Below are 15951 nucleotides of genomic sequence, written 5' to 3'. Positions count from 1 at the left end.
GTTAAAGTGGGATTGCACCAAGGATCGACTCTGAGCCCTTTCCTGTTTGCAATGGTGATGGACAGGTTGACGGACGAGATCAGACTGGAGTCTCCATGGACCATGATGTTCGCGGATGACATCATGATCTGTAGGGAGAGTAGGGAGCAGGCTGAATCGAGCCTTGAGAGGTGGAGGTACGCACTGGAGAGAAGGGGAATGTTAGTCAGTAGGAGTAAGACGGAGTACATGTGCGTAAATGAGAGGGAGGGTGGTGGTATGGTGCAGTTGCAAGGAGTTGAGGTGGGGAAGGTGCATTGGTTTAAATACTTGGGATCAACTGTCCAAAGTAACGGAGAGTGTGGGAGAGAAGTGAAAAAGAGAGTGCAGGCAGGATGGAGTGGGTGGAGAAGAGTTGCAGGAGTGATTTGTGACAGAAGGGTAGCTGCAAGAGTGAAGGGGAAAGTATACAAGACGGTAGTGAGACCAGCTATGTTGTATGGTTTGGAGGCGGTGGCGCTAACAAAAAGACAGGAAGCAGAGCTGGAGGTGGCAGAGTTAAAGATGCTGCGATTCTCGTTGGGAGTGACGAGGATGGATAGGATAAGAAATGAGTGTATTAGAGGGACAGCGCAGGTAGGACGGTTTGGAGACAAAGTGAGAGAGGCGAGATTGAGATGGTTTGGACATGTGCACAGGAGGGAAACGGAGTATATCGGGAGAAGGATGTTGAAGATGGAGCCGCCAGGCAGGAGGAGAAGAGGAAGGCCAAAGACGAGGTTCATGGATGCGGTGAGGGCAGATATGCGGGTGGTTGGAGTGTCAATGGAAGATGTGGAGGATAGAGCAAAATGGAGACAGTTGGTCCGCTGTGGCGACCCCTAGCGGGAGCAAGCCGAAAGAGGAAGAAGAAGATTCTATTTGTCACTTATAATCCTTCCCATTCCTATAGTGAAAATGCATATTTGTGAAGATCGGTAGGGTCCGAAGTTTTGGGGGTCATGGTCATCGGTCAAAATTACATATTTTCCATTATAAATCAAAAAAGGTTAGGAATATACTTGTTTACTATGGAAGACATATATCAAGTCCTTTATTGGCTTTCATTTGACGCCATGACCTTTGACCTTACGTGGCCTTGAAAGGTCAAAATCATTTTTCGGTCATAACTTCGTCAAAAATTGTTTAATTGACTTCAAACTAAGACTAAAATATTCCTTATTCTATTCCTTGTAATCGACATTCAGGTTAAGGATGTATCAAATTTAAATTTGATCCCAAAAATAACTTTATGCCTTAAATGGGTGGGATTTGTTGTGCCTGGCACCACTTGTTTTATTTGTTTTTTGGACGTCATAGGTGCCATCATTATGACATCACAATTGCATATGTAAAACACTACATCCGATAAGTATGAAAACTTTTGCGGGTCATCTTGGGATAAAATGGTCCACAGAAAAAAATCATGACGTCTTGGGTCACGTGATTCGGCAGCCGTATTGTTAAAAACAAAAAAAACCTTCAAAAATCTTCTCTGAAGTAGCTGAATAGATCGAGGCAAAACTTTACACTGTATGAATGCCTATCCATGAGGAACAAAAGGTTCACATATATGACAACGTAGGTCACATGGTTTGGCAGCCATATTGGATATACCCGAAAACCTATAAAAAAAAATCTCGAACGGCTGGACAGATCAAGAGGAAACATCACACAAATGTTCCCCAAGCCATGGCTGTACAAGTTTTTGAGGAATAATTGATAGTTCACATGGTTTAATTGATGGTCCATTAATTATCCATTCTGGGGGCGTGGCCTCGCTCGCTGTCACCCCTGGAGGTGGGGCTTTCTGCTTGCTTGGATGTACAGCTCGGTTTTCGCTGTTTAAAGAACGTGATCCCATTTTTGTCGCTGGTCTTGAAATAAAAAAACAGAGGAAAAAGTCACAGGGGGCAATTATATACTGGGGGAAATTGGCCTTAATCCCATTCACATGGCACCACCCCCCCTGCCACCCCCCCAATGTGGTGACCAGTAACACACTTAAGCTCACAGTTTCCCAACTTAATTTACGTCAAGATGTCTCCTACACTTCCACGGACCAAGCAATTCTCTACAATCCTAACTTTGCTATGAAATTCCTCCATCTACCCCCACTACTGCAACACAGCCCCCTCCCCAGAAATGTAGCTCCTGCAAGGTTCAATGCAGGTGTTACCATTCCAGCCTTACCACTAACCGACACTCCTAATTAGCCTATAAAATAAATTAGGAGGGGCTGTGCGAAGCGAGCCGGAGCTAACTTACCTATTCTCCTTAACCTTCTACACCCCTTAAACACAACAATTAAAATATTTGCAAAACTCTTGGTTCTTCACTCCTAACTCCTGGGGTGGGAAGAAATGCCAAAGTATACACAACAAATCAACTATAAGTGACAACCTTAATCAAAATTTTTTTTTTTTAAAGGTCCCCTGACATGCCAAAGGACATAAATTTCATTTATATATGTCCTATAGGAGTTTTTCATCATGATTTCAGATCTGACAGTTTTTTTTCACAAAACTCATTCTGTAAAATGTAAAATTAAAAAAACAAACGTCTTCGGGAACGCCCCTAAAAATTTTCTTGAAAGGGGCGTTACCAACATGACGTCACGTACAGCATGTCAAAGGCTGCACGTTAATTACTCGGATTGGTGGTCTATGTAATTGTATTGTCTTCCTGTGTGTTTCCACATTTGATTGGTCGACTCAATCGCTTCGTTCATTTCTGCTTTAAAAAAATCGAACATTTGATTTTGAATAATGAATGGCATGGACTTTCATTTGTCTGGTAACGACAGTGATTGTGAGAGAAATGAAGGATTTTGGTCTGAATCACATGGAGAATTGTCGAATAACATAGTCGCGGGAGGTCAAGTTCAGGCAACTGGAAATGAAATACGGCCTTACCAGATCGAGCCCGAAGCAGGACAAGCAGAGAAAAATGGCGATGAAATTCCTGGATTTCATGATGATCGGGAGGACATCGAAGGACGACTCGGAAATAACAACTGGTTCGACTAAATCCTATTCGTAATTCATTAATGTACATTCGATTTGAATACTGCTCAATATCAGAAATATTTCAGTGAGGTGACGTGAACAGCGCAGCACAGCAGACATCTTGCTTCGCGGCGAATTAATCACAAGCAAGGCCAGCCCATTTCATCGGCCGTATCTCTCCGCGCATAAAACGAAGCAATTTCGCTGTCCGGATACAATGAAAACTTTTTTGCAGAACACACCTTGCGATACAATTGTCTCGAGCAGTCCGATAAATCTGACGTTCTGTTGCATTTTTATTTATTTTATTCCTACTGCCGTCATGTAGCACCAGTAGAAAACAATGAATAAAAGAAAGCTACAGCACGTCAGATTTATCGGACGGATGACGAATTTATCGGACGAGTCTAGACTCTAGAGTTGACAAGCAACTTGTATTAGCATGCACACAATGTATAAGTCAATACGTAAGAGTCCTGAGGCTATGAGGCCGTGTAATAGGACAGATAAATTTGTCTTTCATAGTTGTGCCAACATTTTTTTCCCCTTTTCTTTTATTACAGCATTTTGGCTAAATGTTAATGAATAGCAAGCCAATGGAAGCAGTACCTTCACTTTAGAATAAACCCATGTATGTCGAGTGCAGCCATGCCTGGCTTACATGTATGTGGAATCGTACCTATCCCAGCAGGCTGGTTTCAACGAACAATTCAATAAGCTGAAAATTGTGGGTGCAGGTTTTTTACATTGTTTGATTTTAAAATTATCTCCTTGCGCCTTGAAATGATACAATATTAATCGTTAGTATTTTACTTGTATGTCCCTTTATTTTTATTTTTTTTAATGGAAAGGTTCAACAGTCAAATTTTATATTTTGTGGACATGGTATAGCCCTTTATTGTGCATACATGTATTGGATTTGTATACGACTACAACAAGGTATTAAAGGGATAAATAATTGCCTCGTGATTGTTGTGCATACACGGCTCAGAAGCATAATTTCTTTTCTCTGTGTGTGAGGAATGAGGGGTTGGGATGAATAGAGCCCATGATCAAAGTCACTGTTTGTCTTGTTCACCTTGCCGTATGAGCAGTGATGTCTGATGCTCTTGTCTGAGATGTACTGTTTGCATAAGCTTTTCCATAAGAATTGAACACTGTTGAACAATGGAAGCTGCTGTCATGTGTTGTGCTTTTGGGGGATGGGGTTGGAGAATGTAGTTTTCCATGCCTTTGAATTTATTTTTTATGTTTTGCAGACTTGAACAATGACCAGCTTAAACATGAACCTTTGGAAGCAATGGAGGCAAAAAGTAAGGTGATAATTGTTCTTTCAAAATGTTTTCCCTTTATTTTTTCTTTTCATGTAAGGCATGATCCACATATTAATTTTTTTGAAGGTGGGGGTGCTGTATTTGCCTTGCTTTCATGAAGGAGGTAAAGTGCAGTAGTGAAAAAAAAAATTGCAAGTCGTTTTCCCTAATATAGTACTGAACTCACATAAAGACCTTCTTCAAAAATTAAGAAAGATCATCCAAACATTTTTTTCCTCCCTATTTTCCCTCTTAAAAAAAATGATGTCACAGCAATGAAGCTATATGAATGTATGTATGTACGTCAATCATAAATACTGTAAACGGGGTGTCCAAAAGGTCACCTAGGAATTTAGAAATTAAATAACATTTCTGTTTTTTAATATTTTATGATTATTTTTAATACCAAACGAAAATTTACAAAATGGAGATAAATTTGCTTTATTTATGAAAAATGATGCAGCTGAGATGTCCTCCATTTTTGGCTTCGCTAAGACGGGCTCTTTCGACAGCATTTTCCATAACGGTGGACAATAACTGGCTGCAGCCCTCGAATTTCTGCACAGATGTTGTCCTTGAGCTGCTGAATTGTATGGGGCTTATTGATGTACATACACACTCCTTTAGGTAACCCCAAAGAAAATAATCGGGAGGCATCAAATCAGGAGAACGTGATGGCCAAGAAATTTCTGAATTTCGCGAAATTATTCGGTGTCCATGTTCTTTGGGTGAGAATAATTGATCAATGAAATTTAAAATATAATTCCACGATTTTGGTTCTTTGTTAAAGGCCCTGTCACACCTTGACGTTTTAGCCAGCGTATGGCAAGGTATCAAAATGTATGTAAAACGCTGGCGTACGCTGAACTATTGATGTTTTTTTTTCCAGTTTTGGACGTATTCATAGCGAGTTGGACGTATGCATAACGTATTTGTAACGTACACAGAACGTTTCGATAACATATTGATAACTTGTATCAACGAATGCTGAGCGTGTTGTCGGCGTTCACAACCTATGCCCCACGATAGTCTAACTTATGCATAGCACGCGGCAGCGTATCGCCGACGATCACGTGGCGTAGCCTATTAAAAGGCTGCGGCTCGACGATTCAAATCATAACCGCACTAGACATCGAAGTGTCAAGCCGCTGTCACACCTTGAAGTTTTAGCCAGCATATGCCGATGTATGAAAAATTTGCCGAATACGCTGGCACACGTCGAATATGTTATGGGTAAGTTTTGTATACGTTAAGAGCACGCTGGCATACGTCGTCTTACGCCGAGCACGTCGACAAATTTTCAGCATGTTTAAAATTTTTTGACATATGCCAGCATATGACACACGTTCTGCATACGCTGGCCATAAGTTGTAGGCACGTTACGCGATCGTTGACACAATTTGACACACGCTACTTGTAAGTTACTCACAAGTCGAAACTCGTCGAGGTCATGTTTAGCGTCAGTATTCCAGACTCCCTGGTTTTTTTTTATCATTATTGTTATTATTTTCTTCGGCATGACGGTGATGTTGACACTTCGATTTCTGGTGTGGTATGATTTGAATCGTTGAGCGGCAGCCTATTAATTATATTATATTATAACCGCACTAGAAATCAAAGCGTCAACATCACTGTCATACCGAAGAAGAAAATAAAAACCAGGGAGTCTGGAACACTGATGCTAAACATTACCTCGACGTGTTTCGACTTTATGAGTAACTTACAAGTAACATGTGTCAACGATCGCGTAACGTGCCTTCAACTTATGGCCAGCGTATGCGGAACGTGTGAGTCATACGCTGGCATACGTCAAAAAATTTCAAGCGTGTTAAAATTTGTCGATGAGCTCGGCATACTATGACGTATGCCAGCGTACTCCGACGTATGCCAGCGTGCTCTTAACGTATACAAAACTTACCCATAACCTATTGGACGTGTGCCAGCGTTTTAGACAAATTTTTCATACGTCAGCATACGCTGGCTAAATAGTCAAGGTGTGACAGGGCCTTAAGTTGTGAATTTTTCCATGGGTAATTTCCAAATGTTAATCTAAATTCTGAAAAGAAAAGAAAAACAAATTATTAAAAAACAAATGTTATTTAATTTCTAAATCCCGAGGTAACTTTTGGGACACCCTGTGTGTGTGTGTGTGTGTGTGTGTGTGTGTGTGTGTGTATTGTGACGTCCACGGGACTTGAACAGTCCCGCTAACGTAGAATGAGCCGAAACAATGGAGGCGGTTTATTTTTTTTATAACCCAAAGATGGCGGTTATAATCGCTCTACCGCAAACGGGAGGAGAAAGGTGGCACGAGTCACTTTTCACTGAGTTAATGATGTTTATTTCTCTAACCAGAAATAATAAGACTTCGCAAGAAGAGGGATCCGGGGCGATTCGACGGGATGGTGGTGTGGGTTCGGGCGTGGGGAAAACACAAACAATTTCAATGGATATACCAATCTCAAACCCTCTAAGGCGCCAGGTACACACACACACACACACACACACACACACACACACACACACACACACACACACACACACACACACACACACACAAAACGTAGCTGGTCCTGGTGGTCAGGCTGGCTCGTGGTGTAGATGCAACAGTCCCTGGATTGGCGTCGGACGAGCTGGCGTTGCGCTCGTCAGGGGCAGGAGACACCGTGGTGCTGTCGACCTCCTGGTCCTGGCCCAAGTCCGCTCACAGCCGCCAGGGAACCAGTTCTGGCGCCAAGTTGCGAGCAGGAGAGGGAGGCAGGTCCGCCCGCTGTTCGACCCCGTACTCCGAGCCAGCAGAACCCCAGAGCCAACCAAGGTGAGGCACGAGGCACAGCAAGGCCATGAGACATGATCAAATCCAGGATCGAATCAGCCCAACAAACAGCACACTCCCAGCACAACAGCCTCCACCAAAACGGTTTTTCTCTCCCGATCTTCTTCCTCTTTGGCTTTTCCCCGAACAGAGCCGTTTTATCCTCGAGTCCTCGTCACTTCCAATCGAGCCGTTTATTGGCCCTCCGCCGTCGCCTTCCGCCAATCGTGATCCCGGGGCGGAGCCATCCGCAGCACTGTCCTGTGACGTCACGGCAAGCCTCCAGGGAATACTAAAAGGGGTTTACGCAGACACACTTACCCTATCCCGTATCCCTATCTAATTACGTGACTATCATTTCCCCCTTGAAGAAATGGACATTTACTAGACAACTTATCACCACTGAATTGCTACTTATTACATCGAGATCCTGGTAAACTCGAACAGCATGGCATACCTAATTAAACATCCTAATTACCCTTTGAATGCATACCCCCCCTCCTCAGACGTAACACTGCCCCCTCCTCTGGTACCGCAGCTCCTGCAAGGTATATCACAGGCGCTACCGTACCAGCCTTAACACTTACTGACTCGCACCTAATTAACCTAACGAAATAAAGTAGGAGGGGCAATGGGCAGCGAGCCGCAGCTAACTTACCTATCCTGCTTAATGTACTACCCCCTTATGGCCTTATCCTCGCCTAAACAATCATTCATTTTTTTTTTATCACATGAGAGCACTGAGCGAAGTTGCACTCCATCCTCTGGATCATCGCTCTTGCCCAACACTCTTCCAGTGATCTGTGGAGGGGAAACCAAAGGTTCCACAAAAAAAACAAAAAACGCAACACTTATACTTTACATTCCTACTCTAAGCCTTAACGACACTATTCACGGGATATTTACACTTGACCGCGTCCCCCAGTGGATGCTAATAGACCCAGCGTTACCTGGGGAGCCAATTTTCAAATTTGCTTGCCCCAAAATTATGCGGACCTCATGCCCTTGCTGCACATGTCAAGTTGTGCGGGATCGAGTGGGACTCGCACATCTTCACAACACTCACACCATGGTCATCATCACATTTCTAGGTCATGGTCCCCAATTTAATGATGCAGGCTGAATCCCGTCATGGCCGTTGGGTGGGTTCCCACAAGATGATGGGTGCATCTCAGGTGCAACCATGCCCACAGGTAAGCTTTAGTCCAACCCGGACGTTTCTCCGCCCCGCTCCCTTTGATTCCCACCCCCCTGGTAGCCATCAGCTCTAACCCCATACAACACACTGGAAGGGGTCTCACTGGCTCCTCTGGCCTTCCTGGGTCGCCAAGGTCCTACCCGCCTTGGTCGCCCAACCAGACCCTCTCCCAGTTGCCTCCAGACACTGTCACCGTTAGCCACCAGGGGTGATTCTCCTTGAAGGGGGTCGCAATTCCTGCTCACCGTGAGCTTCAGCAATCCCTGTGGACAAGCACATCATCCCCACCCACAAAACCCACATGACTTCCCCCATCCCATCGGCTTTACATGTGACACCTGCATTTCTAACACTTCACCGACCATGACCTTCCCTGCCACCACACCATGTCCAACAAAAAATCAACGTGTGCACCATACATTTCACTTCTTAACTTGAAACAACTCACACAGCACTTTTCCTCACCCGATCCACGCACCAGCCATTGGACAGCCACTTGTGCCCGCTTTGTTACCAATTACCCACTGTCCCTATTGTCACTCTAAAACCCAACAGAACTTACAAACCCATGCCAATTTTCCCACAATTCATTTTTTTTCACAAAAGGAGGCACTTTGCCACAATCTCACCAGCCGAGCATGGACCGAAATGCTCAACCCGATCTAGTCTCCCCGACCCCCGACAGTGATCTCCGGACTCGACCCAGGAAAGGGCATCTCAGATAGACCTGGCGGTTCAGCAGGAGGATTCATCCTCTCCGGGCTTGAAAGTCTATTGGAGGGTCTCTCCATCGCCGGGTACCGGCAATATCGTTGCATGTGTCCTCTTTGCCCGCACCGGAAACAACTCCCCATAAAAGGCCCCCGTGGGTATCGATGTAATGTCTCTTCCGGTTCCGGACCCCCTCGGCCATAATCTAATTGCTATATTGGCTGGGCTGGACCCCGCTGCTTTGGCGCACCAACTACCGAATTACCCCTTATCAAACTTGACAGTTTCTGGCAAATTTCCTGTAACATTTGGGTAATGCCAATTTCTCCCAGCCCCTCTCCCTGATCCCGAATCTCCGCCTGTCGGATCGTCACCGATGGCCTCTCTGGCACCCGACCCGGCCGACTCCACGAGGCCAGCCTGGCTGCGCACTCAGCCGCTCGGTGAACGGTGGGTGGATCCTGTAACTCCACTAGTGCTCGGACCTCAGGGTCAGGAAGAGCAGCTAAAAATTTCTCGAGTGCCAGTCTGTCCCATGCTTCCACTGTAAGGTCCCGATACGCGATCCTAACTGATTGGTAAATGTCCTGTGCCAGCTCCTGCACTGTCTCACCCGGCTTTAATCTGCGGTGCTGGAGCTGGGCCCGCACCAGATCACAGTTTGCCGCGAACCCAAACCGACGGCTCAACGCCTCGCAAATGTGGGAGCTGGTCAACATCCCTCCGCAATCACGTTTAACACATCTGCGGCTGGTCCCTGCAACGTTGCCACCAAATTCCCTGTACGTTCCCGCTCATTCCACCCGTTTAGTCGGGAAATACACTCAAATTGCGTCAGAAAAGCTTCAAGGCTCCCTGACCCGTCAAAATTTACCAGGGGGGATCACTTTTACGGTGGCCCGCTTCTCAGTTTCTCCCTTGTCCGAATCCAGCCCAGGGATCAAACACCCTTGTGGCTGCGTATCCAATTTCGGAGCCCACTGTGGCCAAAGATGTTTTGTGGTGAGGGTCTCATGGGTCAATTTTGCCTCCTGTTCCAAACGTTGAATGGACCGATTCACCTCGTCCCGCAGGATCCTCTGGGCCCGCACAACCTCCTCCAAGGCTCCGTCGCGAGTTTGTAGCTGCTCCTCAACCAACCCGGACACTCTACTAACAAAAGACGGCTCTACCTGGCCTTTATCCAAGACTTCATCTTGGCTCATAATTTTATCTTGTTCGTCCAAACGAGCGTCCAATCCTTTTACCTCCTCCGCCAAATTCATCCCTTGCTTCCTCAGCTCTCCCCACTCTTCTACTTGCAGCTGCATACGAGCATCCACACAGGCACGATGACGTTCCAGGCTTTCATCCACTTTATCAACCCGAATGTTCGTTGCATCAATTTTATCTACCAATTTTTTTCGTATATTTTCCCCCTCCAATGTAATTTCTACCTTTGTTTCCTCCAATCTATCCTCGAATTTACTTTGTATTTTCCCCCAATTAAACATCCACACACTCCTGCATCTCAGTTTTCATTTTCTCCATCTTTTCCCCCAATTCATCCCTCATTAAATCAATCCGTGCACCCAACTGTACCCCCATTACCCCCAATTGATCTGTCATTTCTGCCCTCTGTGCCGTAATTTCTGCCCTCTGTGCCACGAATTGATTTGCTATTTGTGCTGTCATGTCCCCTATTAAACGTTCCAACATTGTCTGAATCGACATCGCGCCGGTTTCCTGCGCTGCCGGCTCCATTATGGGCAATGAAGCACGGTCCACGCTCTGAATGGGGGAGGTTCCAATCCGACCCCCATCTCTCCCTTCTTCCCCCGACTCGCTGCCAGACACGTGGCCTTCCTCCTCAAACATCTGCACATCCGCCATGGTGCAGAAGTCCCGTTTGCCGCCAATTAAATTTAATTTCAAAAATCCCGCCAAAATTTTCCCGCGCTTTTCTGTAGTAATTTTATATTCCAATCCGTGGCGAGATTTCAGTTCTGGTATATTCTCCCGATACCGAATATAATTTAGAGGGGTTCGAACATCCCACTTCTGACACCAATGTGACGTCCACGGGACTTGAACAGTCCCGCTAACGTAGAATGAGCCGAAACGATGGAGGCGGTTTATTTTTTTATAACCCAAAGATGGCGGTTCTAATCGCTCTACCGCAAACGGGACGAGAAAGGTGGCACGAGTCGCTTTTCACTGAGTTGATGATGTTTATTTCTCTAACCAGAAATAATAAGACTTCGCAAGAAGAGGGATCCGGGGCGATTCGATGGGATGGTGGTGTGGGTTCGGGCGTGGGGAAAACACAAACAATTTCAATGGATATACCAATCTCAAACCCTCTAAGGCGCCAGCTACACACACACACACACACACACACACACACACACACACACACACACACACACACACACACACACACACACACACAAAACGTAGCAGGTCCTGGTGGTCAGGCTGGCCCGTGGTGTAGACGCAACAGTCCCTGGATTGGCGTCGGACGAGCTGGCGTTGCGCTCGTCAGGGGCAGGAGACACCATGGTGCTGTCGACCTCCTGGTCCTGGCCCAAGTCCGCTCACAGCCTCCAGGGAACCAGTTCTGGCGCCAAGTTGCGAGCAGGAGAGGGAGGCAGGTCCGCCCGCCGTTCGACCCCGTACTCCAAGCCAGCAGAACCCCAGAGCCAACCAGGGTGAGGCACGAGGCACAGCAAGGCCACGAGACACGATCAAATCCAGGATCGAATCAGCCCAACAAACAGCACGCTCCCAGCACAACAGCCTCCACCAAAACGGTTTTTCTGTCCCGATCTTCTTCCTCTTTGCCTTTTCCCCGAACAGAGCCTTTTTATCCTCGAGTCCTCATCACTTCCAATCGAGCCGTTTATTGGCCCTCCGCCGTCGCCTTCCGCCAATCGTGATCACGGGGCGGAGCCATCCGCAGCAATGTCCTGTGACGTCATGGCAAGCCTCCAGGGAATACTAAAAGGGGTTAACGCAGACACACTTACCCTATCCCGTATCTCTATCTAATTACGTGACAATTATCATTTCCCCCTTGAAGAAATGGACATTTACTAGACAACTTATCACCACTGAATTGCTACTTATTACATCGAGATCCTGGTAAACTCGAACAGCATGGCATACCTAATTAAACATCCTAATTACCCTTTGAATGCATACCCCCCCCCCTCAGACGTAACAATATATATGTATATATATATATATATATATATATATATATATATATATATATATATATATATATATATATATATCCCTGTGTCGTAAGAGGCGACCAGGGTTGCGTCAGGAAGGGCATCCGGCGTAAAACTTTGCCAAATCACTATGCGGATCATACGGATGATCCGCTGTGGCGACCCCGAAAGGGAGCAGCCGAAAGAAGAAGAAGAAGATATATATATATATATATATATATATATATATATATGTATGTATATATATATATATATATATATATATATATATATATATATATATATGTATGTATATATATATATATATGAAAGGAATGGATGCTTGAAAGGGCACTGGTTCCAGTGTCATGTTAGCATACGCAAAACCTAAGTGCGATCAAGTGTCTGTTTGTCTGTCTGTTTGTTTGTCCACCAGAACTTTCGTATTGAGGTAAGATGGTCATAAAGGCCATCTTTTGAGCTGTCACTCCCGGCCGGCCCCACCCCTACGAGGTTAGTGCTCCTGCCTGGCTCGCCAAACTGTGGTGGAAGAACTCGATGTCCACCTGGGGTCAGCATAATAAATAAATGTATGCTCTTCGGAGACCATCCATTTATTATGCATGCAACGTACAGTGTTAAAAGTCAAAATAGCATGCAAAGTTATCAAACAGTGAGAAAGCCCGAGCTTTCATCCTTTCTGACTCCCACGGCCTAACCACAACATGAGTGAGGAATTCTCACACGGAACACACTCACCATCCAGACAACCCAAGGCAAAATGTGATTCATGACTCAAGACACACTAAAATTGCCAGTCAAAACTGCACCGAGACACATGTGCACATATCTGAGGGATATTTTAAGTATCGAACATAATATGTATTCATGCTTAAACAGCAGACAGAAGGGATTAAGAACACGCACAACAAAAATCCCTCTGCTCTTCATCATGAGCCAGCCACCAAACCACGAAAAGAAAAGCTTACAGAGCCTGCTTTAACACTCTGCCTGAAGATTTATGGGTCCTGAAACCCTCCATTCAATTCATATGCGGATTTAGGGGGCGGGGGGAGTAACGCCCCCCCGGCCCCAAACGGTGTTCATTTTCCTTCAGTCGTCTGTCCTCCACAAGGCGTTCCACATAGCTGCTTGTAAAGCAGCTTTAAACATTTTATCAAACCCAGCTATAAACTGTCATCCTGGTGTTTAGCAGGTAGGGCGATTCATTAATGTATGCGTAATCCCTCGGATGGACGTTAAACTCACCGTGCTGTCTTCATTAGTTGATGGATGTTGAAGACAAATTGCTTCCCAAACTACTGCTGGGATCGTAACCCTTCATCAGGAAACTGAGCTGATGGTACAGACGCTCAGTAACAAATATGGACTTTATCGACTCAAGCAGGCAAAATTCCTTGCATATATTGAATAAAATAATGTTAACTCAAATGAGAATATTGGAATTGTTTCACGATTGCCATGAATTAATAACTACGAGACGTTGCCAGTGCAAATACCTCTTATAATGATTGATCTGTGAAGCAAGTACATCAAGTGGTAAAGAAAATTTGGGTTAAAAAGGTGATTTTTGAATATGATTGGATAAATATGTAAATAAACTTTCCCTAAACTTTTTGCTATGTTTATGTTTCCTTCGCGAAGAGTCGGCTCGGTTATCATGGGCATGATGTGGCAATTCATTACATGCAGGCTCCGCTAAGGGCTTGTGTTGGAATTGTGAGGTGCTTAACTCTAAGCTGGGCAAGCGATTAGTTGTGCAATGTGATTTTAAAACGAAATGGATGCAGTGTTGTGCTGTTTTGGGCCGAGTTTGGTTTTGCGCTTTCACTATAATCATGGTCCTGGTGGTTGTTTTAACGTTTGTACCACAAGTCCGTCCACCACAATTGAGTTGGGGGGGGGGGTTAACCTTACCACCTGACCCATGACATTTGGTGTCAGGAGTGGGATCCGAACCCTGATCAACTAATGTTTATCGGGAGTGGGATATGAACCCCCCCCCAACTCCCGCGGGAGTGCAGGATTTGAACTCTGATCGAAATTTCACAAGGGACACAAAATTGTTGATCATGATAATTGTTGTCATGTCGTGCAATTTGAACCTTGATCGACATTTGTTGATCAAGGGTGGGAGTTTTGAATCCATCTGGACCATGGCATTTGGTGTCGGAGCGAGCTAAGCTTAAAAAATAAAATAAAACAATTGGTCATCTTAATTTTTAAGCGATCACCTCTCTCCCATCGAGGGAGAGGAGAGGGGATTGTAGAACCGAGGTACAAGTTGTATAATTAATTGGTATTGGGAGAAAAGAACACTTGGAAATTTAAGGAAAATATTGTTTTTCCTGAGGAGATTAAACACGTGCTGGAGACGGCAGTTCGGTGGGAAGGTAGTAAGGATGAGTAGGAAGCGAGTCGGGGGTAGAGCCAGGTGATGATAGGGTAGGAACATTCCCCATTCCTCAGCCATCGGGTCAGGAAACGGGTGCGCTGGCTCTCCGGTTCACCATGGAACAAAGAAAGGGAATGAACAATTGAAAGACATAATTGGAGGGGAAATGAGGAGACAAAATGAACATAGGGATAAAGTGATGGAACGAATGAATAGTGAATTGAGGAGACAAATTGATAGGGTGAAAGGACAAATTGATGAACAAAGGAATAAAATTATGGAAATGGGAAACAAAATTGTTGAACAAAGGGAAGAAATAAGGGAAAGGAATGGATGCTTGAAAGGGCACTGGTTCCAGCATTTGAGGGTTGAGGATGCATTGTCCTATGTGCAACTCCTGGCTCAGCCCCAACCACAGAAGCAGTGAGTGTTCATAGGCATTGTTACCAAGTTACATGGTAACTTTGGTTTTGTTGATGAGGACGTGTTCTTCCAGCTCAGTGCCGTGAAGGGGAAGACTTCAAAAAAACAAAGGGGGAAGACGTCAACAGTGAGAGACAGGGTCCTTGTTGAGGCCACATATAATGCTTACATGCCATTCAAGTGGAATGCTCAGTGTGTGCAGACATTGCCTATTCCAAACCAAGGACTAATGAAACACACAGTCAACAGGGGGAGGAATTTTACACCAGCAGTACCATTCTCAGAGTTCAGAGCCACATAATAGTTGTGAAGGCCAATTACTCACTGTTCATGAATCTTGTGGAAGTGATGCCAATGCAGAAGGTTATGACAAGTTTTGTGCTTCTCGCTGTTGTAATGGAGATGGTGCAGCTGTAGTTGAGAATGGATCACCAGAAATGTTTTTTGATGATTGTACAGTAGGGAGTGATTGTATAGAATTGGATGCTGTGAAGGAAAATGACATTGAAGTTGCGAAGGTCCTGGGTGATGAAAGTGACCTTCCTGAAGCATTGCTTCCTGAACTTGGCACTTACAAAAAGGCAGATCTTGAAGTTTGTTTTGTTGAGCCAGGATTGGATCAATCCCAGGAAGGATGTGTTGAGTTGGAGAGTTGCAGCAACTGTGGCTTCCTGTTGATTGAGCAAGAGGCTCATCTTTAATCAAACCAGGGTGAGTCGAGTGCAAGCATTGAGGAGATGATGCCCCCACTCAGTGCGAATGTTGAGGATACTAATGATGAAGATGATGCTCAGAATTTTTCATTGGATGAACTTGCAGTGGCTGATTTACCCCAGGAATCCCCTCCAGTTG

The 15951-nt window shown here is 45.1% G+C and overlaps 1 protein-coding gene across 1 annotated transcript in view; it reads left to right on the top strand.

Annotated features, from left to right (window-relative positions):
- LOC147025108 (uncharacterized) overlaps positions 1-15951 on the top strand; it is a 125055-nt gene that overhangs the window by 106597 nt on the left and 2507 nt on the right. Inside the window, exon 3 of the mRNA XM_085885727.1 lies at positions 4286-4339. Within this exon, the coding sequence (XP_085741853.1) occupies positions 4286-4339 (54 nt within the window). The remainder of the gene's footprint in view (positions 1-4285; positions 4340-15951) is intronic.

Source organism: Eptatretus burgeri, chromosome 6, assembly GCF_056783735.1.
Source record: "Eptatretus burgeri isolate ZD-2024b chromosome 6, Ebu_testis_v1, whole genome shotgun sequence".
NCBI classification, from domain to species: Eukaryota; Metazoa; Chordata; class Myxini; order Myxiniformes; family Myxinidae; genus Eptatretus; species Eptatretus burgeri.
Note: the sequence above shows the minus strand (reverse complement) of the source record. Positions and strands in the feature narration are given on the sequence as shown.